At 41.4% G+C, this 24,184-nt stretch overlaps 2 protein-coding genes across 2 annotated transcripts in view; both read right to left on the reverse strand.

Moving 5' to 3' along the window:
• Positions 1 to 1,298: 1,298 nt before the first annotated feature.
• On the reverse strand, positions 1,299 to 10,715 carry nradd (neurotrophin receptor associated death domain). Its single transcript, XM_029450725.1, has 6 exons — positions 10,310 to 10,715; positions 6,178 to 6,310; positions 5,638 to 5,994; positions 4,219 to 4,390; positions 3,947 to 4,089; positions 1,299 to 3,196 (listed from the first exon to the last, which is right to left on the reverse strand). The coding sequence occupies exons 1-6, from the start codon at positions 10,346 to 10,348 to the stop codon at positions 2,883 to 2,885; spliced, it is 1,158 nt and encodes a 385-aa protein (XP_029306585.1). The 5' UTR covers positions 10,349 to 10,715; the 3' UTR covers positions 1,299 to 2,882.
• Positions 10,716 to 12,306: 1,591 nt separating this feature from the next.
• The window catches only part of nbeal2 (neurobeachin-like 2), a 35,503-nt gene continuing 23,625 nt past the window's right edge, over positions 12,307 to 24,184 (reverse strand). The window contains 25 exon segments of the mRNA XM_029450633.1: positions 12,307 to 15,612; positions 15,823 to 15,958; positions 16,071 to 16,219; positions 16,315 to 16,476; positions 17,325 to 17,441; positions 17,564 to 17,658; positions 17,753 to 17,925; positions 18,438 to 18,547; positions 18,691 to 18,777; positions 18,872 to 18,985; positions 19,084 to 19,181; positions 19,372 to 19,489; positions 19,601 to 19,710; positions 19,793 to 19,923; positions 20,009 to 20,149; positions 20,248 to 20,372; positions 20,521 to 20,616; positions 20,712 to 20,819; positions 20,906 to 21,039; positions 21,135 to 21,292; positions 21,446 to 21,563; positions 21,648 to 21,772; positions 21,950 to 22,107; positions 22,225 to 22,374; positions 23,451 to 23,774. Coding sequence (XP_029306493.1) covers positions 15,508 to 15,612; positions 15,823 to 15,958; positions 16,071 to 16,219; positions 16,315 to 16,476; positions 17,325 to 17,441; positions 17,564 to 17,658; positions 17,753 to 17,925; positions 18,438 to 18,547; positions 18,691 to 18,777; positions 18,872 to 18,985; positions 19,084 to 19,181; positions 19,372 to 19,489; positions 19,601 to 19,710; positions 19,793 to 19,923; positions 20,009 to 20,149; positions 20,248 to 20,372; positions 20,521 to 20,616; positions 20,712 to 20,819; positions 20,906 to 21,039; positions 21,135 to 21,292; positions 21,446 to 21,563; positions 21,648 to 21,772; positions 21,950 to 22,107; positions 22,225 to 22,374; positions 23,451 to 23,774 — 3,342 coding nt within the window. The 3' untranslated portion in view covers positions 12,307 to 15,507.

Raw genomic sequence — 24,184 nt, forward strand, 5'->3', positions numbered from 1 at the left:
GGACCCAGTAAAGGGAATCAAAGTGATCGACTGCCTTCATTAGAGACGTTCAGTGTGCTCCAAGTATGGAGACCCGTGACGAGTGGAGAGAGGCGCTGCTGTGCTTCTCTCTTCGGTCCCAACCCCCCTCCCAGTGTATGCACATTCCGCAGCCCCATGCCTGTGTGCTCCAGACCGCAGTTAAGCAGTCCCGTCTGGAGTGTGTGACGGCATGTAACACTGCCCCGGGCCATGCAAGATGCCTGCTCCCACTTAGAGCTGAATGCAGAGAGATCATTAACAGATTTGAGTGCAGAGGGGGAGCAGGAATCAGATTGTGCCTCAGAGAGAAACTTTCCTCCAGAATATTTTGGATGAAGATATTATTTTCATTTCACTCTCAAATTATTAAATACGCCTTAACTGATTTCCCTCAGGGTTTTGGATAGGAAATGTTCTTAAACACTAAATACCTTGATAAGGGGTCCAAATATGTCAGACACTTCCTCACTGTGTAATTCATCCAGTCCAGTCATTTTCATATTTCAAAGAATTAAAAAACTTCTATGTTTCTATAAACACAAATGGATATAACATATCCAAGTCACATGATTAATGTCACATCTTTTGCTGAGCTGCTAATTGTTTAGGGCTTATGGGAGGTATGAAGGATATCTAATAATAAAACTACTGAGGTCTGTTGATTCCTTGTCATTTGGCTTCTCTCTATCAGAATAACTTAAGTACCCCTTCATTGTCACCGCCATTTATTTTAACTATTTATCCTAGCTACTTTAAATGTTTGTGTTCATTTTATTTTAGCTGCTACTCCAACCATTACATTACTTTAAGCTAACAATGTTAACTGTTTATCCATTACTTCTGGCTAACATTGTGTAATTTAATCATTTATATTACTTTATAATATCACCATTTACTTTTAGCAAATTAATTTAAGCTAACTGGTTTGAATTGTAAATACGTTACTTTTAGATATCACATTTATCCATAAATTTGAGGTAGCTCATTCTCCATCCTTTGTCAACTGTTTATCAATTATTTTTAACCTTTTTTAACTTTAACTTTATTAGTTTTAGCTATTTTAATCATAATTCTTTCGCCATAGCTGTGTCAACGTCTCTGCTCCCTTGATGACTAGTTTGCAGACACTCTTAAAACATAACGTTCAGGCGTGACAGATGGGAGGATCTTCTTATTTAATTCATCTAAAAAAAAAAAAAACATCTGCAGGGGAGAATCACTTATCTACAGCAAGACTACTGTGCAGATTCAGTCCTTCGGTTACAACAAAAGAGAACTGACTTATCAAAGTTATTTATTTAATGAATAAAACTCTTACAAAAACACATTAAGGCATACCATTAGGAAATATATACACAAAACCATACATGGCTGGCGTTAAAAAAATATCAAACCATCTGAGGCCATCACATAGTGTGACTAGCACACCGCAGATGTCCATGGTTCTCATTGGTCTTATACTTGAAATTGTGATGAAATAAATACAAAAGTAAGATGGCAACTTGGACACAAGGATTGATGTTGAAGGTGTCTTTGGATATCTTTGTTCCTGTTTCTAATATGAGAATTCAAGGTGACATAAAAAGAACCTGTGCATTATGAATGTCAGGAAAATAGATGAACTTCTATTCCTTTTCTTCAGTCTTCACAGTTCATAAATGATCTCACTTTAAGCCATGACATATCACAATCAATAAAGATATGATTGATATGAATAATTAAGATATTTACAATCATAGATGGTTATTAGGAAGAGCTAGGAAAGGCGTTTTTTTTATATTTCACAGAAGGCTTCATTTCCGTGACTTCAGATGACATTTGAAACATCACTGGTGCATAATATATCCTCAGTGTAAATAAATACCAAGGCTACGTAGTGACTGCAGCAGAGAAAGAAGGAGAAAAGAAAACAACAGAACAAGGCAACACACTTAAAAAACAATCTAGTGAGTAGTTCCCATCTACACATTAGACCAAGTTCTTCTTAGCAACTGCAAGTATTATCGAGAAGGTTGGTCACTTGGCCATGTAAACCCCAAATATTTCTTCTCTTTTTTGGCATGCACATGTGCACCGAAATGATCCCGAATAGGGAAAGTCACATAATGTTGTAAAGCAGTGTTGTTGGAAGGTCTCCTTCTGGCAAAAATCAACTGCAATAATAAGTTGCTGAAGTTGTGGTCCATAAAACAAGGCTAGCTAGACTGGAAACGTGATGATCTAAGCCGTATTTGTTTACAATAGCACGTGGCAGACTGATATTTTTTAGAGGGGGAAAAGGATAAATCTGATGACTGTCCAAATAAAATGTAAACAGGTTTTTTTTTTTGAATAATCACACTTGCAAAACGTGTAAACATATTATTCCGTTTCCTGCCACAAGCAGAATACCAGGATTTGTGTGCATGTAAACAACATTAAAAATGTACTTATTGTTGTGTAGATCCAATACGACCAGGTTTTTGCTGTGTCCATTGAGCAAGACATTGAGGCGTAACCACAATTTAAAAAGTTGTTCCCTCAGTAGTGACAATGAAAGGTTGTAACGTACTATATATTCAGAGTTTTCCTTTCCACTAGTAAAGTGGTGATTTGTTATCAGACACATCACAGGAGATTATTTTGTGCAGTTGGATTCATGTAAAATCAAATGGTGACATAAACTGGGGCAGAGGAAAGTGATACAAGAATATTTTTAGTTTTCTTAGTGAAAACTGAATTAAAAGTGTCCAACAAAGCAGAAGCACGAGTGGCAGCTTCCAACAGTGACAGAGGAGTTGATATCGGAGTGCCTTCCTTGTCATTTCAATGAAAGTTCTTCACTTGAGTCTTTTAGTGTCATACGTATGTTTGAGGAGCCGTCAGACCACAGAAACACCCTGCGTGGGGCAGTTAAGAGCTGTTACCACATCAGGCCTCTCAATGCGGGCCAGTGCAGAACACAGCAGTCCCAGAGAGGAGCCTTCTTTCTGGGCCCAGTTAGAGAGGAGCGTGTGAGCTGGAGCCTCTCCACGCCCAAACAGGTCCAGCTGTTCAGGCTCATAGCCCAGTGCTGCGCCCAGCTGCCTCCACCCCCGGCCCGCTCCCTCCTGCAGGAGGCGTTCTACCTCTTCCTGTCTGTGGGGGGGTAGGTTGATGTACAGACGGTTGTCCTGCTTGCTGTCTCTCTTGGTACCTGTGGAAAAACAAACAAAAATGAGCTTACCGTTTGGATATTTGTACTTAAAATACAATAGGAATAGATTTTCAATAATAATAATAATAATATTAATGGATGTGATACTTCAAATTAGACAGCAGGTTAAAAACATAGAAATACCACATTTAACATTTCATAGGCGTGAAACTGTGAAGCTTCTGTGTCATTATTCTTGTGGGGAACATTGGGCACAGGTGGCCTGTGGAGTTTTCTCATAAATAAACAAACTTATGTTTACTTTCAGGGATTCTTTTCAAAAGCTCACTGGGTGTATCCTTGAAGCCTAACAAATGTATCAAATGCATTTAAGACAGTTTTTTTAATTAAAACAAAAAAGTAAACTAAACTTTATTACATTTTGAAACCTGCTTTGTTTAGTTCCGTGTTTGCTAGCTAACAGTCTTCTTCTTCTATGCTTTTTGTTGGCACATTGGTACTTTTCTTGCTGCATTACCGCCACTGACAGTTGATAAATGGAATAGCCTGAAGCTGGAGTCAGGAAAGCTCGTACATAGACATCTTTGTGCGTTTGCATAAAATATAAGACACGAATCAGAGAACCACTCACAAAAACTAGCGCTGCCAGTGGACAAATACTCCACAGGGTACCTTTAAGAGAAGTTGGAGGCAACTAGTGTTCTGTCTGAAACTAAATTTTCTTTTTTCTAATATTAGAAATTCCCACGCCATTTGAAGTTTTATAAACAAGGACTGTGTCTACCACACCTTTGCTGGGTTGGTTGTCCTGTATGCTTTGAGAGTCCAGAAAAACACCGCTGTCGCTTTGGAGCTTTTCTCCCTCTGGAGATGCTCCCAACTCAGCCGCACGGGCCTTAGAAAGAGCCCTCTTCTGTTTACATGATCTCCAGCTGAGAAAAGCAGAAGAAAACAAGGTCAGTTAAGCCTACTGCAGTGAGCTATTTTTCATCTCAGTGCCAATGTTGTAATTTATATTACATCCATTTAAGGACCAGGACCCATTCCTGTTGAAAACTCACCATTTATAAGCAACATAAATGAGCAGACCCAGCACGACGGCAGCCAGAACAGAGACATAGGCCAGAATGTTGTTACTGCCTATACTAGACTTTTCCTCCTCCTCAACACCTGGCAAGCGAGGAGTATCAGACCCACCCAGAGCAGGACGAGACAGAATGTGGAGCTTCTTATCTGTTGAGAAAGGGAGAGACGTGTCAGCAACAGTATCTTTGCATCTGCACATGTGCACATCAGAAACACATTTGGGCTGCAGAAATTAGGGCCTGAAATAATTCCACAGAAGCCTGTACGCCTGATGTAATGATAGCCTCAGTCGTCCCAGTCCCCTGGGGTTTTGAAACCTTTCATTGCCCCCGTTTTCAGCGTCGTTCTCCCTCATGTGGTCTGCCTATTTTAGGATCAAACACTACACGGTACTGTGCTGAACTCCCGGGGGTCAAAGGGTCATGACATATGGACCCAGAGTGTGTACAGATGACCTTACTCCTGGAGAGCGAGTGTAGCCATTTGGGAGCAAGCGGAGTAGTTGTCAGGGTCAGCAGCCTCCCTTGGCCTTCAAGTTCTGGAGGGCAGTTAACCTAAAGACCTGTCAAGCTCATACCAATCGGATTACAGCGCTTAAGTGGGCTCTTTTTCACTACTCATGTTTCTCAGCTCGGAGTGTTACAGAGTGTTCAGACGAGGTGTGGATGCAGGTGTTGACCACATGTCCTTGTATTCTCACAGAGGCCCCCCCCCCCCCACTCCCTGTCCCCCTTCCTTTAGCTCATTCTTTTATCTTTTTATCTTTTACTACTGCTGCCTTTCGCTGCATTAGATCCTAAAAGGAATAAGCAGGGTTCGCACAGCTTTTTAAAGAGTAAAATGCAAGCACTTTCGAGGTACGTAAACCAAAAACTAAAAACTATTTTAGCCTTTATCATCACATCCACAAATTACTACAAATGCAATTGCTGATAAATTAAGTTTAGAGAATTCCTTTATACCCAGAGCAATTTATATATATTGACACTTAGTTTTACATGTGATTGTGTAGATGAAACTTCAGATAATATTGAAATAAAGCAATATATTCGATTTCAAGCTTATTTATAACCTTGAAAAGCTAACGGTTAAAATAAGAATTCTTCCAAACGTTCAAGACTCTGTAGGAACCCCTGGATTAGCCTGGCACTACTACAGGGAAATCTCATTAAAAACAAAACCAATTATTAGTCTGTCTTTCAATACTTTCCAATTTCCTTACTCTGTCTATGGCACTCTGCCCTAAGACCATTCTTCCTACTGAAGACATGTTGCACGGAGAATACGTAGTTTACACAATTTATTGTGTATTTTCATGTTGACAATAAGACAAATATTAAATATCAGCAGACTTGTATTTCAAAATCTAAGTCTAACTCTTCTTTACAACTCACCCATGCACAGTGTGTCAGAGTTGGGCATGCAGTGTCGGATCTCCACTTCGCTGTCAGAGCACTGGGTGCAGGTCTGGCAAGGTTTGGTGGTAATACGTTCCTCTGAAAATGTTCCCGGGGCACAGATCTGGCACTGCGTATCTCCCAGTGGGCCACACTCCCGGGTAACACCCTCGCCACCACGAGTGCATTTGGAGCAAGGCGCACACAGGCCGTGGCCACTCAAAAAGAAGAAGCCGTTGTCACATTCACATTGTGTGTCTTGAGTGGCAGAACAAGAGGCCACCATGGGAACACTAGGTGGACACTTGGCACAGGGGAGGCAAGGGCCGAGGCCTTCAGATGAGGTAAACATTCCTGGGAAACAGATCACAACATCAGTGTCAGTCTGGGTAAACTGTGTTTCTTTCACAAATCTGTAATGCTAAGATGCAGCGCCATTTAAATCTTCCACCCTCTTGAACAGATGACAGAGATAATAATAAGGCAGGTAAAACATATTTCACATTGGTGCAGTAACATTAGATTATAATTGCTTACCCTGTAGGCATGGTGTGCACTTGGTATCCTCTTTCCCACACTCTACCTCCACTCTGGAGCCGGCAGGACACAGACTGCAACACTGCCCTGATTCAGTGAACTGGCCGCTGGTACAGACATCTCCAAGAGTTACCTACAGTAAATAAATGACAGTTAGAACAAATACCAGCATTGTGTAACTAAACAACTACTATCTTATGTCTTAGGCCATTTAGAATCAGCAGTCACAGGGTTCTTGTTTAACTTAAGTAGTTGCCGAACAGGAACACTAAAGAAGGAGCTATCTGCCATACATAACATGAGGGAAGAAAATCACACACACACACATACCGCCCCTATGCAACTGAAGAACGGGTAAATGGGTGAACTGAAAATGGCCCTTTTTAAAAGATCTTTCTATCTGCTTCAGTTTTCACCCTTAAAGTGCTTTGAGTCCTTATCTGCAAGTGGGTAATGGAGAGCCCAGCTTGAGTTATGACATGAGGGATAGATCAGACATTCCTAACGGCCTGTGCAGCAGGGCTGGTGCCTGTCAGCAGTGGCTGGCTTTAATCAGATGGCTTTAGACCAGTGGAAAGAAAAAGACATGAAGGGGCGAAGGAAAACACTCAGAAAAGGAGGAAGGAAGAAGTATAAAGAGCATCCGCCCTCCCACTCAATCCAAATCACTGTGAATGACATGTGACATGATGTGTAACTGTGTGTGTGAATACAGTGTATGCATGTGTATTTCTTGACACCAGAAAGGAGGTTGGTGGGGTATATGAAGGAGACGGTTCCAGCCCCAGGCAAGGGTGTCAGTTAACCAAGGCTGCCCAGTATGCAAATGTCTGTTTGGGTGAGAGGGGGCCTTTGAAGTCGCAGGTGTGTCTATGGAGGTCAGTATTTCACTAACTCCCCTTCTCCAGGCTCTGAACAACGGCATCTTAAACATGCACACATTTAAGGGAGATTGGCCTACTCAGCCTGGGGGCTGACAAGAGCAAACAGATGTCTAACAACTAACCTCCTGCAAAGGGGAAAAGTAACAGCTAAACAACCCAATGATTTCTCTCTTTGTCTCTGAAGTCTGCCAACAAACACAGGCAACATGTGTGAACCTGTAGAGCCTCCAACAAAAAGCCCACCAGAAACACACACACACACACACACACACACACACACACACACACACACACACACACACACACACACACACACACACACACACACACACACACACACACACACACACACACACACACACACACACACACACACCGTGCCATGCCCCCAGTCACAAAACACTGAAATGTTCCATGCTGATACTACAGGAGAAACAGCTTTGAAACGGGGCTTGCGACAACAGCCAGTTTGACTGCAGCGCTCACGGAGGAGCCTGATGAGAGGTATTAGGGCGTTAGGGTGGTAGGATCCAGCAGGCAGGAACAAGTAGGATGTTTGGACTTGGCAGACTGTGACCGAGCCTGGACCATAATAACTTGTAGCACGAAGGCTTCCTGGTAACTCTGGTTGGTCCTCTCCATGTGCTCCATGGAGCTCCTCTGCTAACACTAGCTAACCTTTTAGCCCTCAATCTAAGCCTTGATAAATATTTTGTGACATCAGCTCCGTTTTATTTTTATCTCCAGCTTGGATTTCTGTCATTTCACAGAGCCTGGGTGTGAGTCAGGGCTCTGTAAACCTGCCTGGAGGGCAGGAACTTGGCAGTTCACCCACTGGTGCCCGGTGTACAATGAAATATTTGGTCCAAGCCCCACTAGAGACCAGTGGGAACAGTGATCTACTCAGTAGAGGTATGACTAAGTCTTTACTCTATTAACTATATATGGACCACTTAATGTTTATTGGTATGAGAAAATATTTCAGTGTGCAATCAATGTTTATTACACTTAGTACTGTAATAAATCGATACATTTTACACTGTAGGATTTATAACTACATGAGAGAGAATTAGACATAATGACCAATAAATCCACCTCATAACAAACTGTGTTTATGCGTCCTTCCTTCCTTTCATTCTTTTTTTTTATTAAGGTTTTGTAACATCAGAGGACAAAATCAAAGTTTAAAAAAATTAACTTTATTTTAGTACTACATAAATCAATAATATCCTACTTTGGCATCATATCCAATTGTCAAGCAAAGATTAAGTTGCATGCACCAAAGAATATTCAGTCTTATCTGTTGCCTTGGGGGTGAACAGTCTGAAGGGAGGGGGGTTGCAGTTGCTTTTTCCATTTAGGTAAGAAGCTGCAATCTGAAGGGATTCCCCAGTGAGAACAGACGGACCACCGAGGTGCACTGCTTTCAATGGGGCTCTCAACTCCACGGCTGCCTGAGTCACTCAGTCATCGCGGATCTCACACACAAAAACACACACACACACACACACACACTTCATTTCAGCCTTCTCTGTGCCTGAGATATTTTCTGTGCCCTTTTGAAGTGAGACTACTTTTGAAGTGTGCAGGCTGGAGTTTCCACAGTTAATCTAATCCGCGTGAAAATAAACACACAAAAGGATGCTCTCTCCCTGTGAAGACAATGACCCCATGAGCCTTCACAATCTGGCTGTGACAGCAACAGACAGAGGTCTTTCAGCAGAGACAGCCTGAACTGAGGGAAAGTTGTTGAAGCTGCACATCCCATCTGCACTGATTACTGTCATTATGTACAGGGAGCATAAGGGACAAATTAAAAGACATGGGTTTCTATTTTTTCTGGCATAAAAGGCTCACCCAAAACTATGATCCTAAATGAAACAAGACAGCACACAGTGATTGGATAATATTTAATATACTGATTTCCAACTCACACGAGTTTAGAGGTGATTAAAATGTTTGAAATTATCCTGAAGTCTGGCCCCCAAAGAAATCTGCTTAACTACTCTATGGAAATTCAAATGACCGTGGTAACAAATTTAACTACCACCCCACACACACACACACACACACACACACACACACACACACACACACACACACACACACAACACACACACCACAAACTGGGAGAAAATTGTGATAATTGCTTTGCTCCGGATATCCAGACCCCAGCTTATACTGAAAGCTAGGCCACATTTTCACCAGGAATTGTCGTAAGCAACAAATATGGCAACATGTACAGTAAAATACAGGCAAAATGAAGCTTAAAGTTAACAGTCGAAAATCATGAAGAGTGTTCTCACATAAATGTAAGATACAATTGACTTCTGCACTTAATCATCCAGTGAGTAATAGGATAACCATTTGCCAGCACAAAAACTTTTCAGTGGGCTAAAGAACGTCACTGTGTTTTTTTGAGAAACGGCATCTTAGATTTAAAATATAACCCTTTTTGACATCACACCCTCATAATATAAAAGAGATACACATCTTTTTAAGAGCTGATCTAAATACTTTGATCTAACAAAAGTGCTTTGACACTGAGGAGCGTGTCCAGACAGGACTACGAGCCCCATGGGCTTTTTGAGGTAGATGAGTGTCAAATGATTGTCTGCAACTGTGGAGGCAGCGGCCTTCTTTTCACACTGATCCTGGCTTAATAATATGTTATCAAACGTCACTGAAACTATAATTAGTTCATAAAATACATCATTTATAGCTGCGTTGGGTGCATAATCTTGGTTAAATGTGTGCTCCTGTGCTTTGTTCTTGTCTGATGTTCCAGGTTGTTTGGCTTATTCTCCATAGAGTCTTACGGACATACTTTCAGGATGTCTTGTGACAGTCTACATCAGCCCGTGTGGATGTACAGTAAGTAGGCCACAGACCAAGCCAAACGGCATTATAGCAAAAATAAGCAGAAAATTAGTCACGAGAGACTTAAAAAGAATGACAGGATGAGATTTTAATCTAATGTCCACTCTCACTATTTGTACTGTTATTTTCCAACTACAAAATGACAACAAACATGTTCACCAACAGGGGCCGTGTGACACAGCCTTGGCTCTGTGCTGTAAAACAGATTTCCTTTGGGAACAATAGTGTAAGGCTGAACTCGGTGATTAAAACTCACAAAGGCTGCGATATGTTATGATGATGAAAGTGAGAAATAACAAATCAGCAGATTACAAAGGCTTTTTTTGAGTAGTATAAATACGTGTGTTAGTAAGGCAACAGTTGCTTACTTTTAACAGCAGAAGCGCGCAGATGACAAATGGTCTCATGTCTGCAGTCTCCAAAATCCTTCTCGACTTCGAGCCGACAGATTGGTGCGTCTTTTTTCAGTCTGCAGCCCTCAACAGTCGCATAAAAAGTGTCATCAAAACTTCCACTTCACCTAAATCTTAATGTGACACTAAAAAAAAGCTAACTCCGATTAAACGTGTTGGTTCTGTAGACGGGAAAAGTTTTCTTATAGTCCAGTCATCAGACGTTTTTTTCGCACGAGAAAGCGGCTTCAAAACGCAAGCTGTCTAATCCGTAGATTCTTTAATTTACTTATTTCAATGCATTCCCTGCTGATACTGTGTACGTTAACACAAAGTTTCTTCTGTTTCAGATGGCAGGATGCATGGACTGCCACCTCTCCCGCAGCTTTGCAACAGATGAGGCAGGAAAAGCTCCTGCAAGCTGTCCTGGGCCTTTTCTCCTCCCATCTCCTCAGCTTTCAATGCGGCTCCCTGATTGGCTGCATCCCTGCGACGCGCTGACGGGAACAGCAATGTAATGGAGAAACTGCAATCAAGTCTGACATTGTTTCTGTATGTGTGTGATTATGTAGTTAAATGACTGTTATACCCTCATACCTGTTGGAATCCACAAATATATGAAAATATTAGCAAGCAGTAATATATGGGAGCCCAAAGTAAATAACTTTAAAAATGCAGACACTACATCAGTGGTGGGATGTGACACAGTACATTTACTTAAATACTGTACATAAATACAAATTAAGGTACTTGTACTCTAATCCAGTATTTACATTTGATGCCACTATTTTCCCTTTTAATACATTCATTTGCCAGCTATAGTTACTGTACTTTGAAAGTATATTGCATTGTTATATATTAAACTACCTAACAATATATACAATAGTTAAAATAGTACTTACACATTAATACATCGGTAAAAAAAATAGTTCAGTAATATAATATAATGTTTAACACTCACAGTGGCAATTTTACAGCAGTACTTTTACTTTTAAAACTTAAAAGTATATTTTTTCTTATAAGGCTTAATGTATCTTTACATTAGTAACATTTTCAATGCTGGACTATTACTTATAATAAAGTACTTTGTCCTGTGGTACTTTTATCTAAGGATCTGAATACTTTCTCCACTACTGCAAAAATAACTTTGAAATAGTGATATGATATATAACATAATATTTTATTCTGCTTCTTTTCTCAATAACATAGTAATCAACAAATGAATTAGATTAAACTACCTAGCATTAAAGTAGTTAATAATAATGTATTATATATTATATACTTTTACTCAAGTAGTATTTCTAATGCTTGGCTTTTATGTGTAGCAAAGTATTTCTGCACTGTGATATAGGCTGGTGGAAGAAGTACTTTTACTTCTTCCACCAGCGGTGGCTGAGACCTCAAGGTGTCCTGTTGGAGGACCTACGAGTTCAAATGTAGAATACAGGATTGTAAGAATTCTTTAACTGTTTATTCATAGTAGAAACATTATTATGGGTTACACTCTCAACTATATAGGCCTACATCCACCACAGATAATGGAGCATTTAAAAACCCTATAGGTGGATCCTAGGATAAAACCTTATTAAATGGAGCTCTGTTCATGACACCATTTTACAACCCTGCAGGGATACTTACATAGAGCTGTGATCAGTTGTTATCAGAAACAAAAGAGAGCATGTGAATCAAACAAGATGCTCTTAAAAAGAAGCACATGTTTGATCTCAGCTATTCAAAAGATTAGAAAACCAACGCAGGGTAAATTACACACCTTGTAAATTCTAGTGAATGCATCACAGGGGGGCCTGGAGACTTCAGAGGAAAACAAATGGAGAGATCTCTCAGACACAATGCTACTTGCACTTCAAAGCCTGCTGAGGAGACAGAGAGGATGTTCCTGCTCTGATCAAACTTCAACACATATTTCAGTTTATCTCACTCACACACACAGAAATACAAAATAACTGACATAATTAATTTATGCAAACCCACTTGTTTATTTTTTTTTATTAAGTGTCATTTTTCTTTATTCACCTGCAGCAATCTGCCTCATTCTGTCTTGCTACAAGATATTGATACTAGAATATTCTTAAAGTAAGTAGATTTTTATAAGCAACATGTTGTAGTAATCTTAAGAAATGTTTTCCTTGTTTTAAGAAAAAAAAAGGCTTTTAGGTAAGAATGAGATTTCTTTTAGATAAAAACATCAAATGAAAAGGTAAAATAAACACACCTTTATCAGCAATCAGGCAAATAAACAGTTCCCTTAACTTCATTATCCTTTACTTTATTCTAGACTCTTTATCTGAGGGCCGGGTTCCTCTGCGGTCATACATGGGTGGGAACGATAAGGCAGCTATAAAAAAACATGATCTTGTTGTCCACAGGCCGAGGAGAAATGGACCGGAGGGGGAGAAGGATAGGGTTAGAGGGGGAGGGCTGAGGTCGTTGGCAGAGGCCTGTTTGAGGGTTGTTGCGGTTCTTGACAGGAACAACTTGAACAACACCAAAATTGCAGCATTTCACGACATCCATCCCTTCAGCCTGCCCTCAGGACCGGAGAGGTCAGAGGGAGATATACTGTCAATAACTGGAGCGAGGTGTCAACCCCTCCCACCATTGTCAATGGAGCCACATCAGAGTGACTGCATCCCTCTTCACCCTCCTACTCCACTTCCCTTATTCACTATTCTGTGGTTTCTATTTGACTGGGGGTCTACAGGTCGGTTTTTATCACCCTCCTCACCCCTCCCCACCCCTCTGAATTGTACCCCCGAAGGTGTTTATGGGGAGGCCGACAGGATGTTCGGCCCACCAGGAGATCAAAGTCTCCTCTTCAAGTAAATGTGCTGTTGCTCACTACTGTGACCTTTTCAACTCAAATAGGGTTAACATCACAGACGCATGCGAGGCTGGGATTACAGTAGAGGAGCTGGATGATCTACGTTGTGGCTACGGATCAGTTTCCTTCCTGCTGTGGTTCACACACAAGACTCAGAGCTCATTTTTCAGTAATGGGCGATCATCCTCAGGATATGGGCAGTAGTTCACAGAAAAGAGGGTTCCTGAATATAAGTGAGCAGTCACAATCATTGTCCATATTAGGACAATTTCAAGGAGTATTAAGACTCTGAAAATGACTTCAGATGGAAACAGAGAGAAAACAGACAGACAATCTCAACCCCCACAGGCGTAATGTCAAAAAAAGTAATGTGTATTTTCAACATCTTCCAAGAACAATACAAAGGCTAAATAATAATCCAAATTCAAAGCAGTGCTGCATTTTTGCTAAACGTTTTTTGTAGGATCACTTTGAATCTAAATTAGGACAATTGAACAACAAATAATACCAAAACCATCATATGCATCACAACGTAAACCCACTTTTTTTGTTAAAACCCAATGATGAAAGGAAACCTCCATTTGAGCTCCATTGATTAAACAGGCTCTGAGCATCACTGCATAATTAAGTGAAATATTACATTCATAACATTGAGAGCAAAACAGAGCAGCGTTACATGAATTGATATCAGTATGTACAATAACAACCTAGATGATCAAATGTGTACTTGAACTGCTGCTAATGCAAACAATCTTTTATACGAGATACAGTACAATTTGTATAAAATGTGGTTTCAGACGGCCTGAATGTACTGATTTCATGTATTTCCAGGGTGGAAAGCAGATGAATTGATAAGTAAATACTTCAAAGATAGTTTTTTATACTTGCTTACACTTCAGGTTATTCTGAGTATCACTTACAAAGACTAGGTCATTTGTATGTGTGCACAATATTATGGGTATTGCTTTTGCCCAAATAGTTCCCTTTGTCTCTGTCCCGTCATGACACTGCATAACAACTACTTTGTTCCAACCACAGTAAAAGAAGCTGGCAGGAAGCGAATTCCTCTGAAACGCACTCACGCAGACCTTCATGCTCACGTGTTGCAGAGTCATCACGTCTTCAGATGTTTTCAGTGCTTCATAAAACAGTACACTACCAGTACAGGCAAGTATGTACATCCAGCCAACAGTTTACTGAGTTCATTAACAACATCTTATCCACATCTGAGTCACAGCAGAGGAGTACGGTGTGCTTAAATCAGCTCAGCACGGGAACATTCAGACATATAGTGATCTTAAATAGAAATAGATGATTGCAATTCAGTGTTTGTACATGGCTCAAGACTCAAGCTAAAAAAAAGGCACTTTTCAGATGAAGTAAAAACAAGAATATGGTTCTGTGATAAACAGAGTAATAACAAAAACAGTACGGACGCATTTGTAAAGGTCTTTACTCCATTGTGAGTGTAAGGCAACACGAGGCACTCCTCTCGAGTTTCATTGCATCCAAGCTCCACAGTCATGTTAAAAAAGTGAATATATTTCACATACTTGACCATTAAAGCAGTTATTGCTTTAATTGTAACAGTTTTACATCGCTTAGAGCCTAAAAGGAATGCAGGATTATACACTGTGGTATTGCGGTGCACTTCCGCTGCAAGGATCAGCAATTCCTGATATCGACCGCTAAAAGATCACAACACAGCTTTGGTCCATTATAGTGATCAGTTACCCCCCTGTATCTTTCTTTTACAAAGTCAACCCCCATGTGGTATTCACCAGTATTGCAATGTGGAAAGCTCGAGCAACATCTACAGCAGTTTTCAAGTTTCCAGGAGTTTTAAGAAGGTGCCGTTGCCAAAACAGTGGTTTTGGTACATTCAACAGCACAGAGATCGCAGCTGTTCCTCCGACAAGAAAGAAGCCAAGAACATGGAGCCTGGAGAGTTCACCGCGTTACTACTCTCTGTGTCCGAGGCTGCATGTGCATCGGAATGAGTCGCTTCCCTGAATTATGACTCACTATACAGCTCAAAAGCGGTTCACAACCTCAAACACAGAGCTCTTCTCTATCCACAAAAACAAGGCCACTCTTTGGAATGATGCTGATTAAAAAACAGTACACAACTGTAAAGAAATACGCAATAAAATATCAAATCATTTAAAAATAAAAAAGTGCACAGTGTATAGTTGCTCTCTCAGAGAGATCAGTGGCTGAGGAGGATAGTTTCCCAGCTTGTAAAGGGAATAAAAGGCCTTGTTTAGTCATCTTGGCGGTGCAGGTATCTGCAGCCTACAGAGTCTTCACAGTTCCTCCACCATTGCTCATCTCATTTGCCAGCTTTCCCAGATGGATTATACTCGGTTTCACCTGCCGACACCTGAGAGATGCGGCGTGTGGAGCCCCAAATGCGGGGGAATTGTCCTGAGCGAACCTGAGAACAGGAATGGAAACATGTTAATCTTCACTTGAGGGCTAAAACAGAGATGTTAGACTAAAGACGCTCAATTATCATCTGAAAAACCTGGTTTTCAACAAGCACTTAGCATATGATTAGCCCCCCCCCTCCTCCTTACACACTCACAAACATACACCGCCACCCCAGTCCCGCATTTCACAAATCACTTGATGTCCTACTTCTTACCTCCTCTGGCTTCCCTGCCCCCACAACAATTAACTTCCCATCTTCTAGTCCCACTAGGATGTGGCTGCACTCTTTGGTGACAGACACACTCCTGACAGGAACCTTCAAGGCCAGGGGCGTTACCAGAGCATCCAGGCTGTCGAACAGAGAAGAGTTAGAATGATGAACCAAACTCTTGGACTTAAGGTTACTATACATGCTGCAAATTGGCAGCATTATAAAAAAAGTACTTCAAATATTGTCTTTACCTGCATAACTCTCGTATGTGGAGGCTGCCTTTCACGGTGCCCAGTATGATGTGTTCAGACACCAGGTGGAGAGCAGTCACCTGCTCCTCCATGGTGAAGGAGGCCAGCAGACAGCAGTTTACTGTGTATACATGAATGGAGTACTTGCCCTGTAGGAATAAGCACACATTTGGTAGTGGCATAAGTAGGTTGATAAACTTATTTGAGTGTGTGTTTGTATATGCACTGTTCTGTATTAAAGTACCTTTCTATGAGAGCGTTCCTCCAGCGAGGTCTGTACCACAATGTGGCCCTCCATGCCCACCTGGAGCTCAGAGATTTGGGCGGGTACAAAGCTATCACCAGGAGGCCGCAGCGTCCGCAGGAACTGGCCTCGTCGGACAGTGTGCACTATCACAGTCCCATCCTGACACACAGTGAACAGCAAGGTCAGTAAAGATGCAAAGTAAACTCTACTTTTTGTGCATTTTTGTGAGTTTCTTTATTTTTTGCTTCACAAATGTAAACCAAAGCCACATGGACTCTTGGTAACCTGTCATGCTGCAACTTTTAGCAACAGAGAAAGTCTTAATAGATCAATGTAAAGCCCCTAAAACTAAAGCTAGGAATAATAGATTTCTATGTTTATATTAACATATATAATTTAACCAGTTTAACCAGTTAGCAGCACATGGAAAAAAAAGAGCTCAAACTGAGAGTCAGCCAAAACTGTGGTTTGCCCTTGCTTCATTGCGTTACATTACACTTTTCAGGTTTGAACAACCGCCGGCTATAAGATGGTAACATCTGTCTCCTCATACCTATAAAGTGTGTGTTTTGGGGTTGTTTCCTGTAGCTGGTACAGATTACATTCTCACTTCTAATGAGCCACATCACAGTTTGCTTGAACAACATCCAAGTAGTGTTTTCAAGCATATTGTGGTTATTTATGTTTAATAGCATTTTTCACATCTGCACAAACCCACAAAACTCAAGCATACGAGAGAGAACTTGAGAAAAACAATATTTTTTACAGGATATCTATATTTATTTAATCTATATTTACTGTAGATTAGTCGAACAACAGGAAATTATATGCAACTGTTTTATTAATCGATTAATATTTAAGTAAAAGTGTTGCTATTTAGAAAATAAATGTCTGATTAATGAATATTGAGATAATCAACAGTTGACATTATTGCTTTGTTACTTATTGTGCATATTCTGTGTTTTGCATCAATCTTATAACTGTCCATAGAATGTGACATCGCTGACCTTCGACCCTGAGACAGCCATGTCCAGTTCAGTGCTGATGGCCACACAGGTGACCTCCTGGTCATGGCCACAGAGAATCTGCACCGGCCGAGGAGAAAGACCGCTGGAGAAGCCACCCTGAAGGACAAAAGAAAAGGAGAATCCATATGTGAAGGCACACCTTTGACTGCAGCTCATTATCATGCACATGTATCCAAGCATGAGAGTGAGCCTCAATGAAGACAGACACATTTGTTTACCTGCTGTAGAACCTGCCACACTATACAGGATGTATCCCTTGAACCAGAGATGAGGTAGATGCCACAGAGATCCAGAGCCAAGCAAGTAACAACATCTTTGTGGAACACATAAAAATACAAATAAATATGTATCATATGTGGGAACAAAGCATATATATATAAGTTAAACATACAAATATAGGAGCTCACCAATGTGCCGGCACATCCTGCCCACCAGCTTGCCCTTCCCCAGCTGGGTGACACGGAGACTGCAGTCCCAGTGTCCTCCACTGAAGAGCAGGCGGCCGTCGTTGGACACCACCAGCACCTGAGCACTGATCTCCACCCCGGGAGAGAAAGGACCGCTCAAGAATCGCTGCGTTCTGCACCACAAAGCGGGGTTGGAAAGATCAAAGTTAGAAATAAGAAGCGAGAGTCAGCTGTGGCCTAAATGTGGAAGAGATTTATAATGGGCACATTAAACTGTCATGACATCTGCAAATTACAACCTGCATCAAACACAGCGTTCAAATGGCTCTTATACTGATTTATTTTGCGTTTATGTCCATCAATGTTCAAGGTCAGTTTAGAATAAGATCCATTAAACCAAATGTTAATGAATTAAAACAAGCTTTGAAGCATCACAGGCAAAGAGTTAGACGGATGTTACGCTTCCAGCTGTCAGGAAAGTTTTAGGCATCTGTTGAAATTATATGAGGTAAGTGAAATTTCACCAACTCGGTTGAGGAGTTCTAAATAAAAAAATAACATCCATCAGAAACGGAGTAGTGAGAAGCTTGTTTTAGAGTCAGCTAACGACATTCTCAGGAGATTTACCAGACAGAAAACTTAAATATAGGCTTCACATAGGCGTGTGTTTTCTGAGGGCTCTCACTTGGGATTCGTCATGTTGGGGTCCTTCGTGAAGGAGAAGTAGTTGGCGATGTTTTTGTCGTAAGGCAGCCAGCTGTGTGTCCCGATCAACCCGGTTGAACTCACTGTCACCTGTAGGGAAAATAAAAATAATAAAAATATATATAATATAAAAAAAAAGCTAAATTCAAGTATTTAAATGAATGTGTTATTGTTATTATGTCAGTGTTGAGTTTTACATGTGGCCCTTGTTAAAGTGTCCAAATGATCCTTACCAGTATATCTGAGCCCTGGATGATGAAGGAGCGATTCTGGCTCTTTGGTACCACTGCCTGGACCAGAGGAAGGCCATCGCTTACCACCTGCAGCACACACAAACACACATGTAAATACATAGAAGCCAACACAATACGAGTTATCTTTTTATGGGAATATTGAGATCGTGACAGAACCTACTTCCACAAATGGCCGGAGTTTGTCGAGCTGCTCAAAGATATTCAGGGGAAGAGTGTCCAGGCGGGCCTGCCGCCTAGTTGCGTTCTCAGCTGACATACGAGGAGGATGAGGCTCCTAGTTGGATAAAGGAACGTGATATAAAACTGCCACATTTTAAACAGAAACAGCATTTTGTTGATAATCACGGCTGAGAATTAGTCTGGGAGTTGTACCTTAAGTAGCTGACAGGGAGTCTGTCCAAAGTTGCTGATGATGCCTTCGAGGGCCTTACGCTCCGTCTCGTTGGCAATTGCATCCAGATCTACTGCACCTGCAGGAGAGCCAAACAAGAAGGAAGAGTGAGACTCATACAAGAACACAGAGAAGCACTGTTCATGTGAAAAGACTGAAGGCTAATATGGGACAACAGGAGGAGTAGACAACATAATTGGAACAAATCTTCACAGGATTAGCAGGCTCCATGAATCACTACAAAGAAAGAGAATACACGTTTGTCTTACCCTCATAAGTGCAGTAGTAGAAGACATTGAGGGCATTCATTGCCTCATCGCCTCTCTGCTTGTAACCAAAGATCAGGTCAATCCACTCATGGAGGTGACTGGACACATGCTCGCATTCCTAGAGTTTAAGATACAAGTTCACCTTGAATAGTTGTCTTAATACAGTATGTTATAAAACAATTGCACAACAGACAGGCTACCTTGTAAAACAGTGTTTGTGTAGACTCACCAGGGCTTTCCTGTGTTGCTTGATAAAGTCTTCTCTTGATGAGGCCCAGCGAGGCAGCAGAACATCTGCTACTGGGTCCTGAGATATCTGCAAACGTCCCAGGTCAAAGCCTACAACAATAATGCTGCATTAGGTTATGTCATTAAACAAATATGTGTACATCAACATCTCACAAGATTACAGATTCCTCACCATTCATGTTCTGCAGGAATTCTGGGTAGTAGAAGAACTCCGGGATGAGCTCTTTGACGTCAGCTGGACTCTCCATGCGAGCCTGCCAGGCTGCTGCCACTGCGTGGAACTGTCTGTCTGCGCAGTCGAACCTAAACGACGATGACATGTACCAACATGAGGCCGTAGAATAGCAGGAAATTTCATGAAATATGAAGCACCGGCCAGAGTCCCCACCTGCCGCTCTGCAGCTGGATATGCAGAGTTGTGAACGGCTCCATGCGGATCATGTAGTGCATGACTCCTGCTGCATTAGAGTAGTGTGTGCCATAGTGGAATTTGTCAATGGTGCCTGTTGGGTCCTCAAAGCTCTCATACCTAGTGAGGAAAACAGAAAGAGATGCTCAATAATTAAAGCACCACACTGATGGTTTAGCATTTCTTTTAGCTCCTTATCTATAAATAAGGCCACTTACTTTTCTCTGACATTCTGTGCATGGCGGGGGTTGACCACACCTATGGGTTTGGACAAGTCTCTGAAAACTGACGGGTCCTCCAGATCCAGAATAGAAGAGGTGTAGTCACACAAGATCCAGGGGAACTGAAGAGAAACAAAAACACACAAATGCAACGATGCTTTCTTCACACTGTAAGTGCATCATTTTTTGTAACAAAAAGGATAACAAATAAAATATGTATACATAAATATAAGTAGTGCACACTGTCAGGGGCGATGGGAGTGTACTCACCACAGGATACTGCGACAGGTCGTTGTAAGTGCGTCCAGAAATGGTGTTCAGTTGCATCAAGTACTCGAAATTGGAGATTTCTCTGCATACCCATTTCTGTTCAACACATCAACATCAGATTGGTCCAACACAATGAGCAACATTCAGATGAGAATAACACTTAATGAAGAGAACTCAACTGAAATAATTACCTGTGTAAGCCCAGATGCCTTCAGTAGCTCTTGGGGGGAGCGAGAGCCGAAGTAAAACAGGTTGGGAGGCCGCAGCCCAAGAATCCTGGAGTACACTTTGTTTCGTACCTGTGAGGGCAGACATAAAGAATTTAAAGACATTTATTGAAGTCTAATTCTAGCGCAGAAGGAATTACAATTGAACCGAGTATCACCTTCTTCCTGAAGTTGATGAAGTAATGAGACTGGTCTATGAAGAACAGCTCCAGTGCAGATCGTCGCAGGTTGTAGCGCCTCAGATGAACTTCTCTGAGCTGAGACAGAGGTCTCTTGAAGTCAAACCCGATTCCTAATGAAACAGATATTATTCTCTTCTGTAAGGGTCATTTGAAGAACAGTAAAAAAAAAGTTGGGTGTGATGTTCATGATCACAGATTTCCTAACCTTCCTCTGTCTCTTCTTTCTCACTGCTGCCATCATAGAAGTACAGATGGTGCGTTGTAACCTCCAGACGACCGGGAACAACCGCCACGATGGTGATGAGCTCACAGTCTTCAGACAGAACCAATTTTTCTTTCTGGCTCTCGTCTTCTCCCTCCACCCTGACAGCAAAGAAAAAAGTTAAACATTTATATATTCAATGACTTTTAGAATATCATTTTATATGTATATATAATTTCCTTGTGTTTACAACCCAGAGACATGCTGTAAGCTGTAAACACGGGCACAAAAAGTTAAGCAAATTAGAGACTCACTTGTTATCCAAAAAGACGAGGTCCTCTTCTCCTAACTGATCATCCTCCATGTCACTTACTTTTGCTTCCTTTGCAACAGCCAATGGGAGGGGCTCAGAGCTACGAGGGCTGTCAGCTCCTGAAGATCACAAACAAATGTTTTTGTGTATTTTGCTTACGTGACAAAAGAGCCAAGTTCATATGTTAATACCCAGTGACATACCCATGTTGTCTCTCAGGGCACTGGCCTCACTGTGAGGATCATAGTTGTAGTTGGGCACAAGTTTGAGACGCATCTTTGAATAAGTCTCTGCATTGGACAATTTCAATTTCACCTCTGGTTGAACTCTGGAAAAAATAAGCCAAAGGAAGAATAACAATTAAACGCATAGTAGGCAGCAAGGAACAGCAAAAGGACAATATAGTTTCAGATAAATGTTTTTCCACTCATGTGGAATTACATGTAATTCTTGTTCAGAGAGATTTAAAGGAAAAAGACATATTATAAGTCAGAGGTTGTCATACTTGTTGGCCCATGCTCCTCTCTCACTGGTCAAAAGCCTGCGGAGAGCTCTCCAGTGCTGCCACACCACCCCCTGCTGGTTGGAGCTCTGCTTCTGCCAACTGAGGTACCTGCTGTTCTCACTCCTGGCTCGCTTCAGGTAGGGGTCCACGATCGCTTTCTGATTTCACACAATCACACACAAATGTGAGTTCAGTAATGTGAAAGGTTTAACTCTGCATTTTAGTAAGACGTTGTATGACAGTGTGTGTTGCATGAAGCTTGAGAGTTTTATAACCTGAAACTTGGACTTGTTGTCTGATCTGTCTGTGTCCTGTTTAAAGGCTGTACTCATCAGATCATCGAAGCAGGAATTCCAGAAATTGGACATGATGTCATGGCTCCTCCCAAACGTGTCCAGCTCATACTGCTCCATGGTGGGCTGAACCTGGAGGTGGATTTTCAAAAAGGGGGACATACTGTAAATGCATGTATTCAGCAATGGGCGGAATATGAGGCAATGAGCAAAAGGCCCCACAACCTCTCCTACATAGGAGCAAGACACACTGACTTTGTTTAGCCTGTTTGTGTTGTTGTTTTGTGTTGTCTTTGCGGCCATTTTGAGTCCGGTTGACAAATGTCTCTTTGGGTGACCCTTTGGGACAACTCTTTACAATATGTAAAGGTAACTTATTACAGTTCTTAAAAAAGAAGCATACTGTATGTTGAATGCATAAAACAGGATGATTCTCAGTGTGCAAATGAGAAACGGGACTGGAAATACACTTCCCCATTTCTTTAACGGGTTCCCTTTAACTATTTATTATATTGTATTAGATTTTATTTTTAAGACTTTGCGGTTTAAACTCATCTGCTGTTTTTTCTTTCTTCTTACTGCCTCATCCCTTCACGCCAAAAGTTGTATAAACATACTTACACTACCCTTATACATTCATTTAAAACAAATATATACACACATACACACTTAGACATACATGCTTGAGAAATAAGCCTGGGACAAGTTTCAAAACTGTCATGGTAGCCAAAGTTATGCCACACTGGATAATGTATTGCTGGATGTGTATACAAAAGTAATCTAAACAAAACAGATTTATGAACGTGCACTGTCACACAGAGTGATGATAAATCCACGTCTCAGCTCGTAGTGAGTGTGTCTGGCATCAGCTTCAAGCTTAACATTCGGTGATCTCTGCTTAAAAATACATTGAGGGTCAGTTAGAAAGCACCTTGGGGAGTCCAGGGTTGTTTTTTCTACTTTCTAAACTTGTGATAGCAGTTTTTAAATAATTGGATTAATTCAACCACACACAAGGAGGTAACCGGTCAGACCTAGAGGCGAAATTGCAAAAATCCTGAATGTACACTAATGTGACAAAGAACAGAACCAGCAGTATCTCAGAGAGGATGGTTGATTATATATGTTTAGTCGTACCATAGACAGGAGAGGAGGCTCTCTCGACTCCCTAAACAAAAGATAAATGCCATAAAAACTAAAACACTGACCTGCTGCTGGTAAAACCCCTGCCACTCCGCTGTGTGACAGTAAGCCTTCAGGTCCTTGGCGAAGGTGGTGCTGCCGTTGGTGACGGGCAGATTGGGTAGTAGGCTTTGAAGGGTGATCGGGTCGGCGTGCTGGTCGAGCAGCGTGCGCACGATGGGCACAAGCTGGGAGAAAGTCTCTGCATGACCACAGTTGGTGCCGTCCATTACACCTCCTGGCCACAGGGGGGCGCCCAGCTGCCCCAGGAGGAAGCACACCTCCTCCCAGCTCAGACACAGCACAGTCTGGAGAAGACTGTGGAGCTTCACATAGGCCATCACACACACCTGAAGAAAGGTAAGAAGCAAATCACTTGCTGTGCTTCTAACTGAGAGCCTATCTGTAGAATGTATAAAGAGATATGACAAATACACATATATATGTAATAGTGTTTTACTCAGTTGTCTACATCCCTCATGAGACAATGTCTTTGTCAAGGAGGACTTTTTCTTCTGTTTTGCCCTTAGTACAGTCAAAGATAGACATGAAAGGGGGAGAGAGAGTGGAGGGGAGACAAGCAGCAAAAGGCTGCGAGTCCGATTCAAAGCCGGGACGCTGCGGTCAGGACTCTGCCTTAATACGCAGGTGTTACTCTCTCTACCAGACACATACAGATTCTTTACTTAGATAAAAGTATCAAAATCACATCACAAACTAAAAGTTCTGTATTCAAAATTATACTTAATTAAAAGCACAG

Source organism: Cottoperca gobio, chromosome 16 (genome assembly GCF_900634415.1).
Source record: "Cottoperca gobio chromosome 16, fCotGob3.1, whole genome shotgun sequence".
Lineage (NCBI taxonomy): Eukaryota > Metazoa > Chordata > Actinopteri > Perciformes > Bovichtidae > Cottoperca > Cottoperca gobio.